The following is a 25,029-nucleotide window of genomic DNA, read 5'->3' as shown; positions in this document are numbered from 1 at the left end:
TTTGCCCCATAATGGATTAAGCTTTATGCCATGACTGTTGGGGTGACCACATGCTCGTGTGACTTGGTGGTAAGTGTAAGAAAGGACCAGGGAGCAGAAATGAGGCTTTCTGTTAATAGATACAGACATGGGGCATCAGGTGAGAGCTGTCCTGTGCCCTGTGAGACAAAGGGTTGTCCCTTTGGGCTATTACAACAGCAGGCTCAATGTTTTTTTTGTTGTTTTATGGATTATTGAAACACTGTTGTGAGGGGTTTGAAAACTGCACACAACAAGTTGTTTGCAGGGCACAGATACAGTAAGTTATTTACTTGGTTCTCTACAATTTAAGAACAGCTCTTCCCCTCTTGTGTGTTGATTCATGACGTGTGTGTAAACGTCTTAACCATGGGCAGGAGCATGGCAGAATGAAGGAGGAGTAGCTGGATGGTTGTTTGACTTGAGGAAAGGCTTAGAGAATGGGATGGGGGTCTCATTTGAGGGTAACTGGTGTTTCTTTAAGGATAGCTTTGATTTCCTGGTGGAAGGGGCTGGGGGGGAGTGGAGTTCATTTAGAAAAGGCAGCTCAGCAGATCCCCCTCCTGTGCAGCAGTGCAGGGGTGAAAGACAGGCTCTTTCTGGGGAGGAATTGACTCTGGTGGCTACTTCTGGCTCCCTGGGAGGAACAGCAGGATGTGTGGCTGAGGCAGAGTTGCCCTGAGGGAAAGAGGCTAAGTGGGGCATTTTGCTCCAGACAATTTATTTTGGTTTGAATTGTTGGGATTGCTCCATTTCCAACGTTATTATCTGCTTTAATAACTAGGGGTTATGGTCTCTAATTCCTCCTTTCAGCTCCCCCAGAGCCACTGTCCTCAGGGGTTCTGTACATTGTGTCACAGCATCAGAGGTTTCTGGTGGTCTGTGCTTGCTTGGACCAGCATCTGGGAAGTAAGAGGATGATTACATCCCACAAGTGTCCCACCCAAATTCAGTCCTGGGGCCTCACCTCTAAGTGTGACAGCTCTGGCCCACAGCAGTCTCTCTTTGTCTGGACTGCCTGGCCCATTTTTTCTGCTTCTCTCAAGCCAGTATAATGCAGTGGAGCATCAGTGTTGGCTTCTCTAGGCTACAAAATTTATGGTTGTTTATACTGGGTCAGATTCCAAGCTCAACTAGAGGGAAGAGTAACTGCAACGTGACCTGCTCTGTGACCAGCGGCTCCAAACCTGCTCGGGTCAGACAGCTGCTGACTAATTCCCCATCTTAACAAATTACTTATAGCTCTGGAGTTTCTAGAGCAACTCACAGCTCAAAGTATGTTCACCCTTCCATGTTAATCATCCTAGCATTTAGAAATGTTTCGGTGCTGGGTTTATTAAGTGGTTGTGATGTTCAGATAGATTTTATAAAATACATTCCATCTGAAAGGCTTGTTTTCCTGTTTGTTTTAAACTGGCATTGGTACATACAGGAAATACACAGTATTCTGCCATGTTTCTGTTGGCAACTATTAAGTTACCTTTGTCAGAACATGCCAACAGGATTTCTTAGCAAGCTAGCAGAAAGAAAACAAGCAGTTTTCAGACGAAACAGACCCCATGCTTGAGTTGCAATACAAATCTCTTGCTAAATGCTATGTAGATTCTATAATCTTTTGGTTTAAGGCAATCTTTGGGATTGTAGGTTGCAGATTCAGATCTTTGGAGTAATTCCAGGCCCGCATTGCATAAGCTGACATCATTATTTGGCCTTCAAAATTGGAGGAGCTAGTACCTGAAAATAATGTATTGCTGTCAAGAGCTGGCCCTCTTTGATCACCAGAACAAGCCATCTCCTGGGTTTATAAAATCTTCTTCATCCTCCCTTCGTTTCTGCTGTACACCACAGGGAACTGTGGTCACATCTTAGTTCCTATAATAGTTTTGATCTAAATTAGAGCAGTTCTGTATGTTGAAGTAGTCTGTGCTAAAAGTGACAGAACTGGATGTGCAGCCCAGAAAATACACAGACTCTTTGTGGATCCTCAGCAGCTGTTGCAGGTTGCCAAGAAATGAAGCTGGACTTAGGTGGTAAAAGTACAGCACTCTAATAATACTCAACTACTACTATTTGTTGCTGCTGAGAGCCTGGGTTTCCCTTCAAGCTTTGATTTGATGCAAGTCAGAGCCAGCTTTTGTGGTTTGGCAAGATTTGTAGCACAGGTTCTTTTGGGAGAGGCAAGAAATGAAAACTTTAAAACAGAGGAAATGTTTAAAACATAATAATACTGTGTTAACAGTCTTTAAAATCTCATTTTCTAGCCCCTTGCTTTATGAACACATCATTACAAATAACTATGTGAGCTGGTCCCTAGGTTTGAGAGCCTGTCACTTGTTTTTCTCAGAGGTCTGTGACTGGGCTGCAGAGCCTGGAAAGCGAGGCAAGATTCCTCGTGCCTGTTATTTTGGGATGAAGGTGTCCTGTGAGGTTATCCTGTGGCCAAGTTGGTGCTTTCCCTCAGCAGTGTAATTTCTAGCAACAAGGAGGGGAAGTTCAGTTCAACAGCATTAGGGCTGGTTAAAGGGATTGGGAGAGCGAGGCCAAGCTCAGCTGTCACCCTGCTTCTCACTGCTCTGGCCAGGATTTCCACGTGTGGGTGGATAACCTTGGGCACTTTACTCCACAGGTGGAGATTTAAAGTCTCTGCTTTAAACACTGCAGGCGTGAAAGTGCTGGCCTGAGTGCTGGTGTGTCTCACTCCCCAGGCTGGGAGGTGTTTCCTCGCCAGTCGTCATTCCTGGGGGAAGGAGAGGCAGACGGTGGGAAGACAGAGCACTCGGGAATGTCTTGGGAAGCTTCCAATGGCTTGGTTGAGCAATCAGACCTCTAGATCCTTGTCCAAGTCCTAACCTGGTCCAGTCATCACTAGTACAAATGTTTTCTCCGCTTTTACAGAGGGAATAATGAAAAAAGCCCCAAATATGCATGTGGTTAGTTTGTGAAGTGCTCAGGCAGCCCACAGCCTCTGGCAGGTCCCTCGGAGAAGGCGTAGCTGTCGTGCTGACAGTGAGCAATGGGAATGCCAGACTCCAGCTTGGCTCTTCAGACGTGCACAGGCATCGAATCTGGGAGTGCACATCGCCTCACACATCTGCAGGAGCCTTTCCTGAGCTTATCCTGATGGGCATACATGGCTTGTACATATGCTTTGCATATGTTTGGAAACTGTGGCCGTGCTAAAATGTTTTCTGGTCCTGATGAGGCCACATCTGGGGTGCTGTGTCCAGTTCCGGGCTCCTCAGTACAAGAATGAAAATGAGCTCCTGGACACGGTCCAGTGGATGCTGTAGAGGTGATGAGGGTTCTGGAGCATCTCTCTTATGAGAGACTGTGGGAGCTGAGCCTGGTTAGTCTGGAGAAGAGAAGGCTGAGGTGATCTCGTTAATGCATACAAATATCTCAAAGGGCTGTCAAGAGGATGGTGCCAGGCTCCTTTCATGGTGCCCAGTGATGGGACAAGAAGTAATGGCCAAAAACTAAAATACAAACAGTTCCTCAGCATGAGGAAGAACAGCAGTGGAACAGCTGCCCAGGGAGGTCATGGAGTCTCTCCTCCTGGTGACATTCCAAGCCCATTTGGATTAATTTCTGTGTAACCTGCCCAGGTGACCCTGCCTTGGCAGGGGATTGGACTGGATAATCTCCAGAGGTCCCTTCCAACTCTAACAAATCTGTGATTCTGTGAAAGAGAGCTGCCTTCTTTTTAATTTATTCTGGTACATGAAACTGAAGTGAGTTGGAAGTTTTTCTCTTCCCTCAATTTGAAGTCAGTGTGACAGCTAGTCAATTAAGATGCCCTCTTACATGAATAAAACGATCAGAATCTGATCAAAGCCCAGAGCACGGGCCTCTAAAATTATTAAAATCATATTTGATTCTTCGTGTTGAGTATCCTTTTCCTGCTGTGAGATTATTTACTAATATAATTTGCAAAATCTCATGTAAACATCCACAGTATTACAAGGTAAATAGTCAAAGAGAAAACCTGAAATGTGCCGGGTTCCCTTAAATATGTTATGTTCTAATCAAGACAAGATTTATTTAATGGAAGATCTTTTGTTTTCTTGTTTTGATTTCTAAGAGGACTCTTCTTCAGTGTTAGATTCTCAGAAATATATATATATATATATTTTTTTTTTTTTAAGTAATTAATAATGGAGCAGGCTTTTAGTATCTACCCTGGAAGGTAAAAACCCTTAATCACAGTAACATCATTAGTGCTTTCAAGCATTTAATTTTGATGCTTGACAAAGCGCATAGCCATTGATAAGAACAAATAAGTGTTGTGTGCAATTGAGAGAATAAAGAAAAGCATGAAAACCCCTAAGCTTCAAGTAATTAAATTTAAATATGTTATTTGAATTTAGCTGAGATAATGTACAAACTGTGGGTATATTTTTCAGTCAGTGAAAGACCCCTTGAGTAAACATGATCCATTTAAATTCAAATCATGGGGAGTGGAAAGTAAACCCTGCTGTGGGCAAGAAGGCATCTTCAATAAAACACTGGGCATTGTGTATCTTTGATATCTGAGTACTCATGTGCTGTAGTTTTATAAAGGGCTGTTTTCACTCATGGATGCCTACATGCCAGAGACTTTATTGCATCTATTTATTTCCTGTTTTTTTCCTCTTTCCATTCTCCCCCACCCCTCCTAATTTGAACCAGTAATGAAAAACTGACACTCTTGCCTCTGCCATCCTTTAAAGTGCCTCAAAACTGCTACAATTCAGCACTCGCTAGCCTTGGGATATGGCTTTATGGCATTTGGGTGAAGTTTTTGTAGTACATCTGTGCTCTTTCTCTCTCTCTAGGCTGCAAGCTCAGAACTGAGGTAATAAAACTACTAGTAGGTGTTTAATGGCAGGTTATTGAGGAAGTAGATGAAAGAAAATTGCAACATTCACATCAGTAGGGAGCAGGGTTCTTAAGGGAGAGGAACTGCTGAGCTTTGAACTCGGGAAAAGTTACACTTGGTGCTTTTGTTCAAGGAGAGACCCCTTTTTAGATACCAAAATACCTCATTTTGTGAGAAGGGCTGTTCTGGTAGAATTGGTGCTTGGTATGTGCAGTCTGTGCACGTGTGGCAGAAAGCTTGCTGCTGTAAGCAGTGATGGTTGAGAAATAAGTCATTGCTTACTGCTCCTTTCCAAACATAAGGGAGCAGGATGGAGGGAAGTGCAAAAAGTGAAAGAAAAAGTGATCTCCTGCTCCCTTCAATAAGTCACATGGGAAACTGTGAGCATCTTAATTGTGTACGTTATTCTTTTTGGTCAAGCTGTCCTCAATGTGTTTTATGTAGGAATGTGTGCATCTAATGAAGTTAGCCCACGCACATAGAGCAGAATATTCTGTCTTTTATTCTGCTTGTGATCAAAGCATCATTTTACAACCTGTTACATGTTTATCTTCACATCATCTCTAAGAGGCAATTTAAAGGCAAAAGGGAGAAGAACAAAGAATGTAAATATTTTGCACAAGCTCACTCAGAAGGCTATGTCTGCTGCCTGAAGTGCCCTGTTGAGCTGGCAGTGCTGATGTCCTCTTTGTCCTGGACAATGTTGACCAGACTCTTATGCCCTTTGGTAGTACATGTGCAAGGAGAAGCTGTTGTTCTTCCAGGAATCCAGTCTTTCAGGTCAGATGGTGGATCCTGAAAAACAAGGGAAAAAATACACCTGATTTGTAGGGCCACTTGCAGAAAGAAAAGGGAATTTGTAACTGAGGACTGTGTCTATGCGGTGGGATAGCTGTAGTACCCTGTGGGTACTGGGTCCAGTTCCTCAGGGTCCTCTGAGCTCACCATCCTGTTGCATAGACCACTGTAGGTCTGTGCTGCAGGGATGTCACTCCTGAAGAACTTCTTGCAGTCCTGTAGTTGGACTTTGGCATTCTTAGGATTTCTGTACAGCATATGGAGAGGCAGGATGTGCAGTCAGAACAAAGTCAGGAACAAATGGCTCATCTGAAGAATCCAGGACAAAAGAAGATACTGAAAGTTAAGGAGGATGAATTTGCATATAAAGGGCAAGAAGGAAAAAATAGAGCCATTCTTAAAAGTGTAAGTAGTAATGAAGGAATTGATGTACAAATCCTTTCTGTGTCCTGGGGGCCAGGAGCGTGTTGCTTATTCCAATATGGTATAGTGATCAGCTGTCCGTTTTTGGGAGATGTGAGAAAGCACTTGTTAAGCTCTATAAAGCTGAGAGTCTTTCACAAGAAGGCTTAGTTAATATAAATTCTTCTGCTGCAAATAGCCATTTTACAACAGAGAAGAAATGTGTTTTCATACTGCACTTACCAGCCCAATATTGAAGGACTCAGTAAATTCCAATATAGATGCCTGCTGAAATGAAATGGGAAACCAAGGAGGTTAAAGAGAGGATAAAGGAAAGAAAGTGAACTTTCTCTCTACAGTTCTTGAGGTCAGACCAGCATAAGTGATGGATTCTCAGTAAAAAGAATTGCTTGTCTGCCCTGCGTGAGGCAGCGATTAACTAAGCAGATTTCTGTCCGCTTGGTTTATCAGTAATGGCGTGTGCGTGCGTGCTTTAGGGTAACAAATCCGATTTCTAATTTATTAGCTGAGCAGTATTCTTATTGCAGAGGGGAATTAAAAAAAGGTTTGATCCTCTCTTGAGGAAGTGTGAGGTTATTAAGCAGGTTTGCAGTCATGCCACAGATATAATTTGATGGAGCACACCTGGATCCTCCCTGTTGGCTGTGTTTATAGTCTCCTCTGTCATTCAGTATTTGCCTTTGCCTGTGAGAGACAGACAAGGAAAAAAGAGATAAAGGTTTTGGAGGCAATTCTAACAGAGATGCCAAACTGTCAAATAGTAAATCGGGAAGCAGCTCCCTGATGGTTTCACATCAAGAGGAGACACCCTTTTGTGACTGCAGCATCTACCAGTTATTTTCACTTCCATCAGAGCTGTCTGATATGGTCAAGTAGGTTTGAGGCTTTCAACATTCAATTTTCCTTTCATTTATAGTGACTGTTTTATTTCTTTGCCTTTCTTGGTAGTTTTCAAGGATACCTCTTTCAAGGATACTTTTAGCTTTATTACATTTTCATGGATCGTCATCCCAAAGTTAAAGGTAGAAAAAGAAACAAAAAGAAAGGGAAATGGGGAAAAAAAGAGCAGCTACGGCATCAGGGGACAAAAGAAGAAATATATTCAATTTAGGAAGACCTCTAATCTCTGGTTATACAGGACAGCTTTGTTAGATAAGATTAAAAATTTCATGAATGTCCCTTTTTATCCCTGGAGACTCCGCCATTTATACCAGCTATTGTCAGCATCAAAAGGGCTTGATAACAGCTGGCTAGAGATGTGACCACACAGCAACACAACAGCAAGAAAGGGGCAGCCGGGTTCATAAATCTTCAGAAAACCCGTTCCCCACACAGCCATGAATCTGCTGCTATCACAGGCAGAGGGAGAAGGCATTGTCCTCCAGCCAGCCAGAAACCTGAACTTCAGCATTAGCAGGGGCTCTTTAGACAGTGCACGGTGCACAAAGAGATGCTTTCCATTATCTTCTTCATTGCAGCCTTTATGACTGACACAGATACAGTTTAAAAGGTCTTGGAGTTTCGCTTGTTGCTAGGTAGAGTTTTTCCAAAAATGCTGCAGCCCTTACCCTTGGTGGTGCAATCCTGCTCTTTCTGTTCATGGCATCGGTGCAGCCCCACACGGGACAGGGTCAGGAGATGCCATTTCGGGACACACTGGATCAGTCTCTGCTATCTGCTGGCTGGGAAGGAGCTACCAAAGCCAGAATCTGGCCCTTGGCTGCTCACAGATTTGGGTGTAAGCAGGGCAAGTTAGGAGGCACAAATTGGCTCAGACTCTTGAAGTACAAGTTTCCTGGTTTTAATGGGAGGGACCAAATTCATATGTAGTCAGCTTTACCTTGGCCTTACTTAATTCAGTGGAAATATTTTCTCAGCTTTAGAGAAAACCAGATTGAATCCTCAGGAACTTCATAATTCCTTTAAAGTAAATAGCTAATGGAATAGCATCAGCTAATTTTATGAGATGGAAGAAAAGAACGACTGTGGACCAAAATGACAAAGGACAAAAATAAAAGATCCTTTTAGTACATGATCTTTCATAAAGGTTTTTGCCTTCATGGGCAGGATGAACATTGCAGTGTTTAGACAACTGTGTTGTTACTTTCAAAACCCACCTATCTAGTACTGTCCAGCATCCAAATCCAATCTTTTTTAGAGATGATTAAATGTAATTTTGGTAGAGAAAACAGGAAAAATCTTTAATGCTTCTAATTTCCCCTCACCCCCACTCCCCAAGAAAAACACCGTTTCTGAAAGTGCTCATATTGTGAAAGTTACAACTAAAAATACACGTTCCTCGTTAAAACTAAATTATTGCTTATATATTTTTTTTTTTCCTTCTGGCAGCTCCGTCCCCGATTGCATTGATCCAGGCTAAGGAGATAACAAGGCACAGCGTTGCCTTGGCTTGGCTGGAGCCTGACAGGCCAAATGGAGTCATCCTGGAGTATGAGGTCAAATACTATGAAAAGGTACTGCTCCAAAATGGACAAGTAAGAAGTTCCCTTTGGGCTTGGGCAGAGCTTTTTTATTTCATTCCACTGCAGTTTATTTCCAGATAGGATTCCATCATTTGAAACCAAATAGATTCAGTTTAATAAAATCCAATTAAGGATTTCATGCACTTGAATGGTTGCTTGAAAGAGTAAGACTCAGAAGCTGTTCCCACTGTATGGCATGAGTTTATTTTGTTATTTCTTTCCTACCTAGAAATGGAGCTTTTATAGCAATCGCATTTATAATGAGAGTCAATAATGTTGGGCAGAAGTGAGACATTAGCTTTACTTCACAGACAGAAGTATAATAATGAAGTATATAACAGAGTCATAATAATAAGATCTGTTTGCCGACAGCCTCTGCTTCGAGTGATAGTGTGGACTGGCTGGCTTTTAATAGAGAATAAGGAGAGAAAATTAGATTCTTCATACTTTCCAAGTTAGAGGGAGATGTTATTCCTTCAAATAACTTCTCAAGTAGGGAATTATGAAAAGAGCTATTTTCTTTGAAGGCTCTCTGCGAAAATGAACAATTACCTGCTCTTGCTTGTGTTCGCTGTCTCTCACATGCACACGCATGCTTCTAAATTTTTTTATTAAAAAAAAATCACTTACTTGCTTTCCACATATAGAAAAAGGCATCTGATTTGCAGGGAAGCTGGATTATTACATTTTCTGATGGATTTTCCAGCCAAAAATAGGACAGTTTTTAATAATGGACTTTCTGGAAGACATTTTCTAAGTCTTTTCTTTTTAAAATATTTTTATAATTTTTTATATATCTTCTGGCTGGTAAGAATAAAAAGAAAGTGCCAGCATGTGTGAGTAAAATGTGCTTGTTCATCAAGAGGATCCTATTTGAATGCTTGGCCGTTTTCCAAAGGTTTTCATTGTGTGACTTCTTAAATAATCAGTGATATATGAGCATCATACCTACTGCATCATCCTCCTTTTTTGGCTGGCTCGGAGCCCCACGCAGCACACAGTGGTAGGGGGTTGAGCGAGGCCAGCAGCAGGAGCCCTGGGGATGCATTTAGAGAATTCCATTGCCGTTACTCACGGCGCAGTTTTGGCAAGGCAGCGGGGTGCCGGGTTCGTTTTCCCTCCATCAGCGCGGTGTCGTGTGTGTGCCGGCAGGACCAGAACGAGCGCAGCTATCGCATCGTGAAGACGGCCTCCAGGAACACGGACATCAAGGGCCTCAACCCGCTCACCTCCTACGTGTTCCACGTGCGCGCCAGGACGGCAGCGGGATACGGCGACTTCAGCGGGCCCTTCGAGTTCACCACCAACACAGGTAAGGGCTCTGCCACCGAGCTCTGCTGCTCCTCGCCCGGCACAGGCTGCACAGGTCACCGGGCTGGACGTCCCTGCTGCGTGCCTGGGCTGTGTGTGGAGGGATGCCGTGCAGCTGACCCCAGGCGGTGTTTGGATAGGCTGTGTTGTAGATTCTAGCAGTGACACTGTGGCATAAGGAAACAGGCACCCCATAAACACTTGGAAGCCATCGATTCTTGAGAGGTCTTGTTTTCTGTAAAAGTAGACATTTGCACATTTCTGGAATATCTTATTTCAAGGAGAGTAGAATCCTGTTTCTGCCTGCTGCAAGCTATTGACATAGATCAGTTGAGTGTCCTACATCAACTCCCATACTTGCCCTTTTCCTTAGACGGTTACATAAAGACAAGAATGTTCAAACTACATTGTCAGTAGGGCTTTTCACTTTGTTCAAGGAAACATGCAGATTTAGACCCCAAAATGTTTGCTTTTCAGTGGCAGAAAGGCACTGTGACCAAGCCTATTTTATTTTGGACATACAGGTCTCCTTAAATCAAGTTAAGGTCATGCCAGTTAGTGGCAATATCATTCAGGGTGTTAACAACTGAAAACAATCCATCAGGAGGAGAGTAGACATTTTAAAATAACTTACTCTCCTACTGTCAGTTGCAAAGTGATCATCCGGCCCCCCTGAGAGAAAAAGGAGGAGGAAAGAAGTGTGGAAAGCAATTGGAAAGGCAAAAAATGTAGTCATTATACCCTCTGAGCAGCGCTGGAGGGGAGAAGGAGAGGGAGTCCTTGTTCCTGGTGAACTGAAGTTCCCCAAATCATTATCAAATATCATGTCGTCAGCTCATTAGCACCCTGTTGGAAAATTGTGTCAAATGACTATATAATAAAGGCCTGAAAGTAGATTTGAGTGCTACTCTAAACTGCCTTCATAAGCCAAAAAGCTCATTGAGTGCTACCTAGGTTGATTTTTTGAATTTGTCTGACACAAATGCTCCCTTTTCTGTTTCCAGTTCCTTCCCCCATCATCGGCGATGGTACCAATCCCACAGTGCTTCTTGTTTCAGTGGCTGGCAGTGTTGTTCTTGTGGTCATTCTCATTGCAGCCTTTGTCATCAGCAGGAGGTAAGAACTTAAGCTTCTCTCTCCTTCTCTCTCTTTCATCAGGGAGCTTTTTGTCTCCTCCAAACAAAGCTAAATTCTTTGATTAGCATCATAAACAGTACATTTGCATTACAAGCCTTCTCCCATGTAGCTTTGATCTTCTCGACATTAGTACCAAGCAGCATGTGATGTAATGGCAATAGTTCCAGCTCTATTTGCCCTTCAAATGCAAAGCTGATTCCAATAACTGGCATTGAGAAGCAAGCCAGCTAGAGACTTGTGGTTAGTGTAATTTGAAGTTAAGTTTAATGGCTGTGGGTACAGTAGATTTTCTTGGGCTGACTCCTGATGGACAAGGAATAAACAAGGTCGGTTTTGTTAACTGAGCCATCAGACTGCTATACTGTGATGTTTGTGTTAGTCTGTACTAGTCCTTCCTGTGTGAGGGGATATGACTGTAAAATGGAAGCCACAGTCATTCAGCATCAGATGCAGTAACACAGCAGAACTGGATCGATGGCTATTTCATCAATGCAGCACCATAATCTACCAAGTGCTTGTTCATTCTCCCAAATTCAACCCAGGCATCAGGAGCAATCCTGTGAGTGGGAGGACAGTGTAGCAGAAACACAGTGTGAATGTTTCTGTCTTCATTTTTGTGTTCAATCTCATTTAAAAAGATCAGCATGATCTTGCCTCTGTAATTTTGAGATAAAACTGGTTGTATCATTACTGCATCTGAAGCCTGGGATCTGAGGGATGCACATTTTGTCGGTCTCTGTTGGTCAGTTTAATGGCATCAGCTGTAAATGTGTTCAAACTCCTCTTCATTTGCTCTCTTTAAATTGTCCTAGAGAGCCGTTAGGTGACTGTGATTGTAATATCTGGAAAGTAGACAAGCATTGTGATCGCTTTCTGTGGGTGTTCAGCTCAAAGCCTCCATGCTGGCAAGAGGAAAGAAGAGCAGAACATATGAAAATGTGTGGAGAGACAGGTTTATTAAAAGCCATTGCAACAGAAAATAGCATCACTGAGCTTGATGACTTAATCTCCTCTCTGCTTTTATTGATCACTTTATTATTTAAGGTAGGATTGATAGCAGGATACATTGGATTTCTAATTATGAGTCGCCACCTTGGAGAATTGAGCCTGTCGAGCTGCTTTGAGATGATTCCTTCCCCTTCTCCCCCTATAAAAAAATGTCTCTTCCCAAGGCTGATAAACACTGCTTGGTGATTGGCCCTCAATGGATCACTCTTTAGAAAATGAACTGTCAACCCCTTGCCCTCGTATTGATTCTCGTTAGGATGGGCCGTAAAGCTGTCAGAGGAGAGGCTGCCTGGAGCCAGGTACTGACAGACCTGCTGGGCTCACACAGGTCTGCCCAGGGCTGTCTGCCCACTCATCTCTGCCCACAAAGGCACCACGGAGCAGGTGGGCAGCAGGGACAAAAGCCTGGGCCAGGCACTGGTGGCAGTGGAGATAAAAGCATCCTGGTGGCCGTGGGCTGGGGATGTCCCGTGGCTCTGCCCTGGTGTCTCTCAGAGAGGCCAGGGAAGGGGAAAGGCAGAGCAAGATGAATGAAATATTAGGACAGTGAAACTACTCCGTGCATACTAATGCAAGGTGCCTTGCTAATTAATAGCTCTCAATACACAGCTCTGCAGTAGCTGGAAGTAGCTCTCAATAAACAGAATCTACTTTAACATTCAGTGTTACTCTAATGATTTCAACCACTATCACAATGTCATTTAGAGGTGTGGACTTTGGGGATATTTCACGATGTTCCAACGCCAGCAGAAGTTAATAGCAAAATAATTATACTTTGTTCCAAAATTACTTCAGATGAGAAAAAGATTTTCTGCCCCTGTGAGAAGGTTTTGTAATCTAGCCATGACCTAAAAGTCATATTTGTACAGTCAAACCTGTGCTTTGGCCTGCAGACATGGCCTCTCTGCATCCACGAGCCAAACGTGGGAGCTGGGCATATGCTGTGAGTGCTCACTTTGGAACTCTGGGTTATTACTGGTAATTTAGCCTCATGCTTTTTTCAAGACATCGTTCAAATCCCAAAATTCATCTTTAGAGCAGAATTAGGCAAAGGACTTTGCCTTCTTTGCCTTTAGGCAGCTCAAGCTGTTTGGCTCTGTCCTGCTATGTGAGAACCAATCTGCCTAATGCTGGTTTAAACTTCCCGAGGTTTGGATGGGGACATCCGTGGAGCAGCAGGCAGGACATGGCTGGGTGTTCCTAAAGCCTGCTCTGAAGGAATGCTGGGGGAAATTGCAGCATCTCAATATGAGTTGAAAAGGATTTGGGGAACCTTCTAAAAGGGCTTGTGAGATGGTCTTACCAAATCTCTGGTCATCTGAAAGTTTCTCTCAGAAATTCTTCCAGCCGATAAATTGATCTATCTTCACTCTGCTGACACATTTGCCCACCTTTTCCCGGTGGTGTTGGAGCAGGTGCTGTGCCAGCCTGGTGCTGAGCCCCCCCTGCCCCTCTTTGTGGGAAGGAGGAGGTGGGAGCAGGGCCATGCTGTTTCACCTCAGTGCCTGCTAATTCCCCCTGCTGTTAACTCCTCTTCATCACCAGCCCCACCTGTAGCTCTGCCTGTCTCTGACCCCTGCAGTTCCTGAAAGCTTCTGTGTTCTTTTCCTGAATGCCGGCTACTTAATCACCACTGCCCAAATCCCTGTAATTAGGGGATTCAGATCTGTGACAAAGGCTCCCTTCTGGCACTCAGGTGAGCTGCCCCAGAGGCAGCCCCAGCCCCTGTGCCCCGTGGCGTGGGGCTCCTGGGCTGCTCTGCAGGACAATGGCACTCAGCAGTGTCCTGCCCCAAGCCAGGCAGGAGAGGTCAGCAGGTGACGCGGCCAGAGGTGGAAGTAGGTAGTTAGTTTAGAAGGTATTATTTAAACTTAATAAGCTACAATTACATTGCTTGAACAATAATCCCTTTGTTTCCCTTCGCTTTTTGCTGTCTTGGAGTTTTAGTGGGGGAAGGTTATTTTTTAATCTGTTGTGAGGATGCTTGTACTTTTCAAAAATAAGATAAAGAGACTTTCTTCATACTTAAAATGCTTTCATGCGAAGTCTGTTTGCATTTTGCATTTCCCATCTGTGCCTGAACATTAATAAAATTAATTTGAAGAATCCTGATTAAAATGCAGAATCTTCTTTTTCCCTTTTTTCCTTTCTTCTGAGAGAAGTTGTATAGTACCTGAAACCATCTCTGCACTCCCCTTAGCTGGCCTGGTCTTTTGTGGCCTTGAGTGAGATTTGTGCTGCCTCTTCCTTCTTACTCAGTTCAGTAGCTGGGTGTAGAACATCATCCCATTATTTCACTCAACTCTATGATACCAGTGCTGTAAGTTCCGGGGCAAATAAACTGTTTAAATGGCTGTTTGGATCCAGTGTGGGTTTTAATAATGCTCTTCTTGTGCTTGGAGCCATTTGTGTTTCAGTTACTTGTGTCAAGAAGAGAAGCTCCCACTGGTTTATGTTTGTATGTGTACCTGCTTTTTCTGTGTGAACACAAGTCCTGTCAATGTTGGGAGCTGTGACGCTTGGTTCCAAGATCAGGTTGTATTCACATGTCAAACAGGATTTTTTCCCCTCTGTTTCATGGTTAATTTATTTTTTTTTTTTTTTATTCTTGGCGTAGTGTGTTGTATGATATGACCCAGCACGAGGAGTGCAAAGGCTGGGAGATGGGCTCCCAGCTGACAGCAGTGGGAAGCTGCCATTCCCCACAGGGCAGGTGCAGAGTGGGAAGCGAGATGCTTTTTGCTAAGGGGCAGAGGGGTTTTGCTGACAGGAGAGGTATGGTAAGACTCAGGGAGATTTGCTGCAAGTGAGGCTCCCAGTTAGGACTTTTCTGTTATCTGTGAGTTTTCTGACCCCTTTTAACTCACAGATTTTTGTTGTACCTGCTCCCATTTTCCTCTTCTCCGTACTCACCATTTCCAGCCTATCAATTAACCCAGTCTCACCCTGGTGTCCCTGGCAGGCCTGGTTGTCCCCTGCCCCACTCCAGGCAGCAGCTGCACAGTGCCAGTCTCATCTCCTGTTCTCCAGGCTTGGTTTCCCCTTCTGCCTTCCCTCTTCTCTCCACCCCAGCTCTCCTGGGAAACTTGGATTTCCCAGGAACAGGCAAACTGAGAGTAAGCAACAGTAAGCCCTTCTCTTCAGCAGTGTCTGTTCTCTGCTTGGTTCTGAGCATTCAAGGATGGATGAGTAAAAGCCCAAATCGTTTCTCTGCATCTACGTACCACTGGATGCAGGGCAACTTCAAATTCCTACACATTTGGCTGAGCAGACTCCTGAATATCCTCCCTAATGGACTAACTTCTGGTATTAGCTTTTCATAATGCTCCTTGTCCATTGAAGCTGAAAGCTGAACTAATTAAGTATGTAACTAGATTGCAGTATCACAGGTGTAGGTGTAGAAGTAGTAATCTATAGAATGAACATACTCTGCTATGTTATTGCCTCCAGCTCAGAGAGTGAGTAGAGGAGGTCTGCCATCAGGACTTCTTCAGCCTTTTCAATTAAGCAGTGATTAGAAGAATAAGCAAAATCCTTAGGATCTTAATTTTTGATGGTCAGAGTTGGTGGTTTTTCTTTTTTTTCTGATGAGATCCTGATTTTTGTGGTAAGAGACTTGTTTCCAGTTTTAAATTTGCAGTTAAGTAAGTGTATTGATGTTGGCATTTACCTAATGATGTTTGAAAGTCAATCTACCAAAACACTTCCGTTGTAGCATTTAAATCCCTGTGTGGTAGTGCTAAAAAGCAATTTGGCCCCTCAATTGCAAAAGCAAGTTTGAAGAAAAAGTAGCCGAAGCATGAACTTTTTTTTTTTTCTTTAAATGCTGAGATATAAATGGATCTGTGTTTCCATCGATGCTCTGTTGATGCCAGTAGCACGCAGAGGAGAGTGAGGATCCTCCTGCCCTGGCTGTGTGTTGTGTCATGGCTGTGGCAGGTGCCAGCAGCTCAAGTCTCTGCAGGTCAGGATGGCCGAGCTTGTTTCAGAGTGAGGTCCCTGTTCTGAGCTCACATGCTGTGTTTTGTTCTGACAGGCGCAGTAAGTACAGCAAGGCAAAGCAGGAGGCAGATGAGGAGAAACACTTGAACCAAGGTAAAGGGCCCTGGTGCTTGGGGTTTTTGGTTTGGGCTGTAAAACATGGCTCGTGTTCTGGTGCTCAGGAAATAAGGGATTGCATTCTTCTTTACAGCGAATAGGTTTCTGATTTCCCCTCTTGCAAACATTTATTTACTCTAGTACCAGGAAAAATAGAAGTATCTGGGTAAAATCTGGGTTTTGAGGGTACAGACAGGAGAAAGGTTTATCAAATTTTTCCGTTGTTCCTTGCTACTGAAAGATACCTGTTCTTAGCCACTTTCTAGGTGGGATTTTTCCTAACAATGCTCTGCTCAAGCAGTTTCTGAATGGGCCAGAGGCAATCCTGCAGGAAAGGGAATGTGAACTTTGCTGCCTTTTTTCCAGCACTGAATCCTATTGTTACTTTCATGAACCAAACCCAGGACCTGAGCTCAGAATTTCCTGGCTCCTATAGGAAAAAGGGATGTGCTTTAGTCTCACAGTCCGTGACAGGCTATGCTAGTGATGGCAGTGATTTGTGAAGCTCATTAATTGGCAATAACCGGACATATTCCTTACATAAATATTGGGAAATATTAAATGTTTACACTTTAAAATATTGTACTGGGGGGGAAAAATACTTAAGTCCTTCCTTCCTTATCAGTCATTCCTGGCTTACAGTACATTTTTATTGTACACTCTCTTTGCTGTTGTATATCATTAAGGCTTCAGTCTCATATGTTCTGTGTTCAGCAGCATGTAGATCAGTGACTTCAAATAAAACATTTCTGCCTTGCAGGTGTTAGAACATATGTGGATCCTTTTACATATGAGGATCCAAACCAAGCTGTGAGGGAATTTGCCAAAGAAATTGATGCCTCCTGCATAAAGATTGAAAAAGTTATTGGTGTGGGTAAGTGCCAGAACTTTTGCATTTTTTTCTGTAAATACACTTCTAAATTTGCTTTTAGGGAACGTGTGATCCTATGATTTTTGTATGACAATTTTCCCAAATGTACTGACATAATAGTTTGACAACACAAGTGCATGCTTCAGGCTCGTGACCATGGATTCTTGTGCCTTTTTCTTTAAGGGGAGTTTGGTGAAGTGTGCAGTGGACGCCTCAAAGTGCCAGGAAAAAGAGAGATCTGTGTTGCTATCAAGACTCTAAAAGCTGGTTACACTGATAAACAAAGGAGAGACTTTCTGAGTGAGGCCAGTATCATGGGACAATTTGACCACCCCAATATCATCCACTTGGAAGGTGTAGTTACTAAATGTAAGTAGGTAATTTTCATGACAAGTCCAATTTGGAAGTCACTGAGAAATTAAGTCTGTGTGGTGTGTACTGGCTTTTTTTTATTTTTTTCCTTCTTACCCTCTTTCCTGTAAAATGACAGATGGAACAGATCCACTGATAGCTAATAGGAGGAAATCAGTGCAGGACAAGTCATTAATCTTGTTGTCAGCTATAAATGGGTTTATGGTTTCAACTGATACTCTATCTGTAGGCAGCTTGTACAAGATTTTGTAGAGGGAATTAATACTGCAGGGGTTGGCTTTTTTTTTTATCCCTTCTTGCTATGCCAAGCAGGCATCTTTCACATCTTTGCTAGACTGAGATGATTGTTACAGGATAGGCAAAAGCAGATGGTGAGTGAAGAATTCAAAATGATGGGGGAAAAATACCAAAACAAAACTACACAGTCATATGTTTAAAGTACAAAGCACAGATGTAAGGAGCAAGCCTTTGAAATGAAGCAGGCTATTTTAGTGTGAAACTTGCTTATTTGTTTTCTCTGATTTACAGGTGTGCTAATTTCACTCTGCAGAATTTACCCGGATGATCTTTTCGTTTGCTTGTTTTGGGTTTTTTTAAGTGTGACAGTTTTCCCTGTGCTGTAGAGAGTGGCAGTGCTTGCTGGGTGCTGTCTGTAGGCTGGAGCTGAAAATGCACCTGTGAGACACCAGTGCTGGGGTCTGACCTGACAAGGTGCCACTGGCGAGGTGTGCTGTGGGTGTTGTCTCTGCTCCAACTGCTCTGGTAGCATGGTGGCAAAGCCTGGCTCTGATTGCTAATCCTAAAAGACCCTTTGGATGTTGGGGCTCAGGCAGTGATCTTGTGAGCTGCTGTCAGAGTGGACTTTGTGAAGCTCACCTTCTGCAGCACGAGGAACGTGAATGCAGAGTATTAATAGTGGGAGCAATTAAAATTCAAGATGGCTGAAAAGTTAAAAAGTAAAATATCACTAGAAGAACAAAGTACCTCTCATCGAGGGTTATCAAAACCATCAATTCCTCTGTAAAACTCTGTTCTTCTTGAATGTCAGTGAGAGCTGATACTTACTCTGCCACTTTTGTTTCTGGAAATCTTACCCCTGCTCGTTTGTGTTGTCATCTCCTGGTCTGCCTTCTCTCAGCACTTGAAAATGGCTCATACAGTGTGTGGCAGTTTGCTTTTAAAGGCAAAGAGCAGTTTGGACTAATTCTGGCCATCCTTTACTGAGAGCCTCCCTCAAAACTAAAATTAAAATACAGTACTCTGTTTAAATTTGGAAGGTCTGAGTGTCTCTCTCTGTGATTGTTATAACAAAGGGGAGTGATCAGGCCACAGTGCCTCAGCCAGTGATTCTTTTAGCACCTCAGTGAAAGAGAGACAACAGGGGAATCTTTGTGTTGAAATCCCACTGAGGCTGGAAGCCCCTGAGCTGCTGCAGCTCCAGCACTTATAAATGACCATGCTCATTTGCATAATGCAGTTGTCAGTGAATTAAAATGATTGGGAATTTTCACCGAGGAGGTGGCAGTGTGACCTGGCAGGGCTCTGTTCCTGGCTCCCAGTAAGTGATGCTCCAGCTCCGTTACCTCCAGGCTGCGCTCCTGGGGAAACAGGGCTACTTAAGAACACATTTATCTCCATTTCTCCATGGGCTTTCTGAATGCTGTGATAAATGAATGCATTTAATAAACTGAAAATTAAAATGTGAGATAAATAGTGGTATAGATGGGGGTTGAGAGAGGCAGCAAAAAACCATGAATAAATTATTGGCTGCTAGTCAAGTACTTTAATAATTGACTCGCTGATGGTTACTTCTCCCTCCTCTCTCTATCCCCCCTCCCCTGCAAAAGAAGTGCCTGAGTAATGAAATTACATGTTAATGCACTGAAAGAGTCTTCCTTTTTTTCCCTTCTACATTGACATAGTATCTTTTGATTGAAGAAGGTTAATTAATACTCATTTAGCTGTATTTGTTCAGTGGAAGGGTTGCTGCCGCAGTTGCAAAGAATAAATGAAACAGTGCCATATGCAGATTTGGTTGAAGTTTTTCACTCTTTCTACCAAAGAATGCTTTCAAAGGTGAATTAGAGGGAGGATGATGTTTTATCACACCCTTTTACTTAAGAATGTGCTCAGCCAAGGTCACTCAGCCCTTCATCCAGAGCAGTTTGCTTTATGCAGTACCATTGCTTCTCTTCGACATTCAATAATGGCATTTCACAGGCTTGCATGGGACCAAAACAGTAAGAATTTGGATACCAGCAGGGAAGTAAAAGCAGTAGTAAAAGGCCTGTAAAAGATAGGTTGGGGCCAGAAAGGTGAAATAAGCAATGATGAGTGAAGTAAGTTATGTATCGCACATAGGTGTTGGCCTAAGTGAAATGTGGTAAAATGTTTCTGCAGTCAGGTCTTACAGCATATGGTTTTCTAATTAAAAAAAGGTTACTTCAGAACCAGAAATCCCTGACAAATGAAGAGAAAAGAATCTTGGTGAAAGATGCACTGAGGTAGAAACTATTAGGGGAGCTTTAAATGCTGCAACATTTCACGGTAGGGTAATTTTTAGAGATGGTTGTTCTGAAGCAGATCTTTGCTGGTGACAGAAGCAAGGAAAAATTAGGTAGTTCTTATACCTCCTATGCCAAGATGCAGTTGAACTATCTACAGTCTAGGTGGCCTGAACTTTGAAGCCTTCTTTCCCTGTAATGTTCCCTTATTCAGACCAGCTCCAGGAAATAAAAGCTGAGTTTCTCTGGGACACCATCTTTTATTTAGGAAGAAAACTCTATAGTTCCTGTAGGTAAAGCATAAGAGAGAGGAAGGTTTGCCCTGCCAGACAGCACTGATTGTCAGGTGCTCGTCTTAACAGTGCTCATCTTGGGACTGGGCTTTTGCCATTCAACCTTTGATGAGTTACTTCTGTACTTCTACCACTGCTCTTTTGAGATCTTCTCAGACCTATTTCTACAAATTCCTTATGTCAAATATGCAATAGGATTTAACTCCATGAAATTATTAGTGTTCCTTGTATGCACCTAAATATTCTCGGTTTCAGCGCTGTGTGACCTTTATAAAACCCCTAAAGACAACATGAAGCATTATTTGTGTATTTGCTGTTGTTTTAGGCAAGAGAGTGCCTAGAAAGCATCCCCCTGTCAGTAACACTGCACTTCTCCTCTGCTTGCCCCGTTTGGCCTCTGTTGCAGCATGGGGAGCTGGGTGCTGCTGAGCTCTGTGCCCCACGTGTGACACAGGGCTCTGAATCATTTTGCCCCAGGCTGACTTCAGGAGGCAAATGACTTTGGCTCATTTATAAATAGCAGGAGACACAGAGTACAAATTTGGGACAGAGAAGGTTGAGGGGAACAGACTGTATTTTTCATTCTTAAATCCAGTTGTGTTGGAATACCTTGTAGCTCCTGGCAGCTTCCAACTTGCCTAAAGCATTGGTCGTTCACAAAAGACAGAGAGACCAAAGCATTCATAAATTCCATTTTCTGCTCTGCAAGCAATTTATTACACTAAAGATTTTTGTCAGGTTTGGACAGATCTTTGTTTCTTAGTTCTCAATTATCAATTCACATATTCCTTAGAGAACGGGAGCCACTTCAGTTAAAGACCTTGTCAATGAGTCAACCAAAGGGTTAACCTTCCAGATGGGCCCTTTAAATGCTTCTGTCCTATAATATTTCATCTCTTGCTCCCCACAGCTGAGGCATAAGCTTGGTGCTTTTCAAATTAAATTAGATTGTGTAAGCCAGGTGTCTTGGCAGTAAAATCACGTGCAAGCCATTTTTATCCCATTAACATTGGTGTTCATCAAGGAATTGTGTTTTTCTTTCTCCACATTCTAGGTAAACCAGTAATGATCATAACTGAGTACATGGAGAATGGCTCCTTGGATGCCTTCCTCAGGGTAGGTGATTTCTTCAAAAGCTAAAGAGATTTTATACTGGGAAACATTTTCTGGTTTTCTTTCTTTCTTCCTTATTTTTTTTTTTTCAGAACGATACTGAAAATTATGCAGTTTAAAAGAAATGTTTGTACTTGGGAAATTCTGTTTTCTGGTGTTGCTTCTATCAAAAACCAGAATAAATATAAAGTGGAAGAATATAAAATAAATTAATTTTTAAAATAGCAGGATCTTAAATAATCCATGTTTAATGTGAACAGTTCTGACTTGCTCCATTTTTGAAAGTGTTGCAGTGCTGTAGAGTCATTAAAATCAGATTCATTGCAAGCAGGGTACTGCATCACCGAAAGCTGTGACAGAACCTCTGGGTTTTTGCATTACTGGTGAATTATAGACCCTGGTGAGGAGAGTGAGGAAATAACATTGCATTTTATCTGAGAGAAGATGGCAATGCACCGCTTTGCTCCGTGCCGATTTCAGCCGTGGCAATAATGCAGTTTTTAGCTGAACGCTCTGTGATTTTCTCCTTTCTCCATATGCAGAAGAATGATGGCAGATTCACAGTGATCCAGCTGGTGGGGATGCTCCGTGGCATTGGCTCAGGGATGAAGTACCTGTCTGACATGAGCTACGTGCACCGGGACCTCGCTGCTCGCAACATTCTGGTCAACAGCAACCTGGTGTGCAAAGTGTCTGATTTCGGCATGTCCCGCGTCCTGGAGGACGACCCCGAGGCAGCTTACACCACACGGGTAGGGAGGGAAGGAAATGGCCATGTTGTCATGCCTGCATGTTGGTTTTGTCTGACTGCGTGGGAGGTGACAGTGGTTTGTTTTAAAATAGTCTCAGTCACAAGTGAAAACCTAAATCACAATCTAAAAGTAAACATTGGCCCAGGCTCCATAGCTCCTATAAATTGATGTGCTGTTGCTGCTACAGCAGTGGCCACTGCAGTATTTCTTTTCTGAGGATGTGACCCATGTATTCCTCTTGTTCCTTCATCATGATAGAGCACGTGACAGGAATCTGATGGCAGAAATTAGAGCCTGGACTTCTGTTCCTTCTGATATCTACAAACATGGTTTCCAAGTGGCTGATCCTACTCATATTTGATACAGCAGGTGTAGAGACACCAGAAAAAAATAAAAAATATACATCCACTTTTGCCCATGACAAAGCCAGTCATAAATTTGACCTAAATGATTGGGGTTGGGGAAAGCGTTAGACCCGCATTCCCATTTTTTGTTTTTTTCCCATTTTATCTTTTTTTCAGCATCCCACTGTTAGGTAATTTTGCTAAAGCCATTTTAATATGCTGCACATGGAATAGGGCTAATGCAAGTATTCTGGCCACAAAACAAGCCATTACCAGCTTTTGTACCAATACCTCTGATATCAACATACATGTAAAGAGAAAAATGTCGGTTTATAAAGTCTCCTTTTTTAATTGCTTATTTTCTTCGTTTTTAAATATCTGCCATTCTCCATCTGTTCTCCCCAGTGCTGAGTTTGTTTGCAGCACTCAGATCTTGCTGTTTAATCCCAACACTCATCCTTTAATGGATTCACAGCTCATTACAGGGAAGGATAGACTCCTGTAGTATTAAATGCTGGCCAGCCTTGGTATCTCTCTCTCATAAGGGTGGCAAGTGGAAGAAGCAGAAGCAGAGGTCTAAAAAGCTGTATTCAGGGAAATCAGGGTTTAGACAAGCACACAAGGGCAAGTCAGACATTACTGAAAAGCTCCTCTTTGAATTTAGCAAGTGGAAATATGGTATTGTTGGCTCTCAGGAGTAAACTAGAAAGAGCCAATGACATTTGCTTTACAGTCATTGTCTTCATTTGGTATCAGTAATGAAGGATCAGGAATATTTGGATTAGCTCCACTGTGCTCAAGCAGCTAAATAAAAAGAGCTTATTGACAATTTTTAGAATGACAACCATGTATAAACAGTGTCAGTGCATCTGTGTCTGAAAGGAGGAATAAAGCTTTTGCATTTCCAGAGAGGCTGCAATAGAATGCAATTTTTAAAGCAGTATTTTTTAAGAGGATGATGCGTTCTGCTCCTGTTAGTAACTCATTAAAGCAAGAGCATCTTACAGTCACCAAGGCACATATTGCCACAACCTGATTCACAAAGGGCCTGATGCAAAGGCTTAAACAGCCAGGAGAAGGACCCCTTTTGATTTCCCTTGGCTTTGGAACCAGTCCATATTAAACACTTGGGAGATATAGTAGAACAATATACTATTAAGTATGCACACACTGCACTCAGTTATGGATAAAAGCTATCTAGGAGATGGCTGGGAAAAAAACCACCAAAATAAACTTAATCAAAAAAGCATAAAAGCAAATGAAAAAAGCCTGAAAACCTTTGTTCAGCTTAAGTCATTCCCCAGATGGAACTGCAGGAAACCAAAGGCTCAATTAAAAACACCTTGCATATTAGCATAAACAAAAGGAGAAATCTCTGGCCTGGGATCACTCAGCTAAGGCAAAATCAGATAAACAGGATGGAGTGAGTTCCTTTTTAAACAGTGTTGGACCTCAGTGGCCCAAGTCAGATGACCAAGTATTTTTATTTGTTTAAAAAGATGTATTGTAAGAAGAGGCAGCTTTCTCCAACAGGTATCAAAAGCAGCCTTGTACCCTGGTTTGGTGTTGAGCTCCTCCCCCAGGGTCTGGGAGAGCCCAGAGGCTTGCTTGCCTTCTCACAATTCTGGTAGGAGTTGGGATATTGCCCATGGGAAACACCACTGTATTCATAAATCTTCCCAGTTTATCCTCTCTTTATTTTACCTTTTTGAAAAGCAAAATGTTTATAATCCCATTTTTCTGAAACAGGCCAAACAGGTCAGACGGGCAAGCAAGGAAATAGTAATTAACAGCATGTACTTATTTGTTTTGTCAACTAAATCTCTAATATATACTTTGTAAAACCCCTGGCTTGTTCTCAGGCTTCAGCATAGCCCTAAGCAGAGATCTCTTGGAGGGCTGATAAAAATACATGTAACAATTTACTGGTTTGCCTCCTCATGACTAAAGAAAACAGATGGGCAGCATTGCCTGCTGGTTGGATCTGACAGCTTTATGGCAAGCAGGAGAGAAAGTGGAAGCGATTTTAAGAAGGGGTCTGGAGTCGTACACAAAAAAACCATTTTGTGTTTGGAATATGTAGAACAGTGTCAGCCACACAGCCTGCTGCACCAGTGACTCACTGAGCTGTGGTTCTTTCCTTGGTGGCAGGGTGGCAAGATCCCCATCAGGTGGACAGCTCCCGAGGCCATCGCCTACCGCAAGTTCACCTCGGCCAGCGACGTCTGGAGCTACGGCATCGTCATGTGGGAGGTGATGTCCTACGGGGAGAGGCCCTACTGGGACATGTCCAACCAAGATGTGAGTGTCCTGCCCAGCTTCCCCTGCCTCTTCTATCCCTTCCCCTCCCCACACCTTTATCTTTGTCCTCAGATGTGCGCTGAGGTGTGTCTGTGGCAGTTGCTCTATGGCTGTGAGATGTTTATTCCTGGCTTTTAAAAGGTTGTCATTGGTGGTAGACTCCTGTTTTCTCAGGAAACCTCTCTGGAACTAAAGTTCCTTGAGTACTTCAAGATTTGTCTAAGGTCATGGAATAGGGGATTCTCGAGTTAGGGTCTATACCTTGTGCATGGGGTTTATTTGGTTTGGTCTTTTAAATTAAAAAAGAAAAATAGCAATTAAAGAAAAAGTAGGAAAGGGAAACAA

At 42.9% G+C, this 25,029-nt stretch overlaps 1 protein-coding gene across 1 annotated transcript in view; it reads left to right on the top strand.

Annotated features, from left to right (window-relative positions):
• Positions 1–25,029, top strand: part of EPHA4 (EPH receptor A4) — a 104,419-nt gene that overhangs the window by 68,721 nt on the left and 10,669 nt on the right. The window contains exons 6-14 of the mRNA XM_014879547.2: positions 8,447–8,571; positions 9,733–9,892; positions 10,896–11,007; positions 16,073–16,131; positions 16,895–17,008; positions 17,189–17,374; positions 21,229–21,290; positions 21,830–22,039; positions 24,535–24,684. Of these exons, the coding sequence (XP_014735033.1) occupies positions 8,447–8,571; positions 9,733–9,892; positions 10,896–11,007; positions 16,073–16,131; positions 16,895–17,008; positions 17,189–17,374; positions 21,229–21,290; positions 21,830–22,039; positions 24,535–24,684 (1,178 nt within the window). The remainder of the gene's footprint in view (positions 1–8,446; positions 8,572–9,732; positions 9,893–10,895; positions 11,008–16,072; positions 16,132–16,894; positions 17,009–17,188; positions 17,375–21,228; positions 21,291–21,829; positions 22,040–24,534; positions 24,685–25,029) is intronic.

Source organism: Sturnus vulgaris, chromosome 10 (genome assembly GCF_052056855.1).
Source record: "Sturnus vulgaris isolate bStuVul1 chromosome 10, bStuVul1.hap1, whole genome shotgun sequence".
NCBI classification, from domain to species: Eukaryota; Metazoa; Chordata; class Aves; order Passeriformes; family Sturnidae; genus Sturnus; species Sturnus vulgaris.
This window is presented reverse-complemented; position numbering and strand designations above follow the sequence as displayed.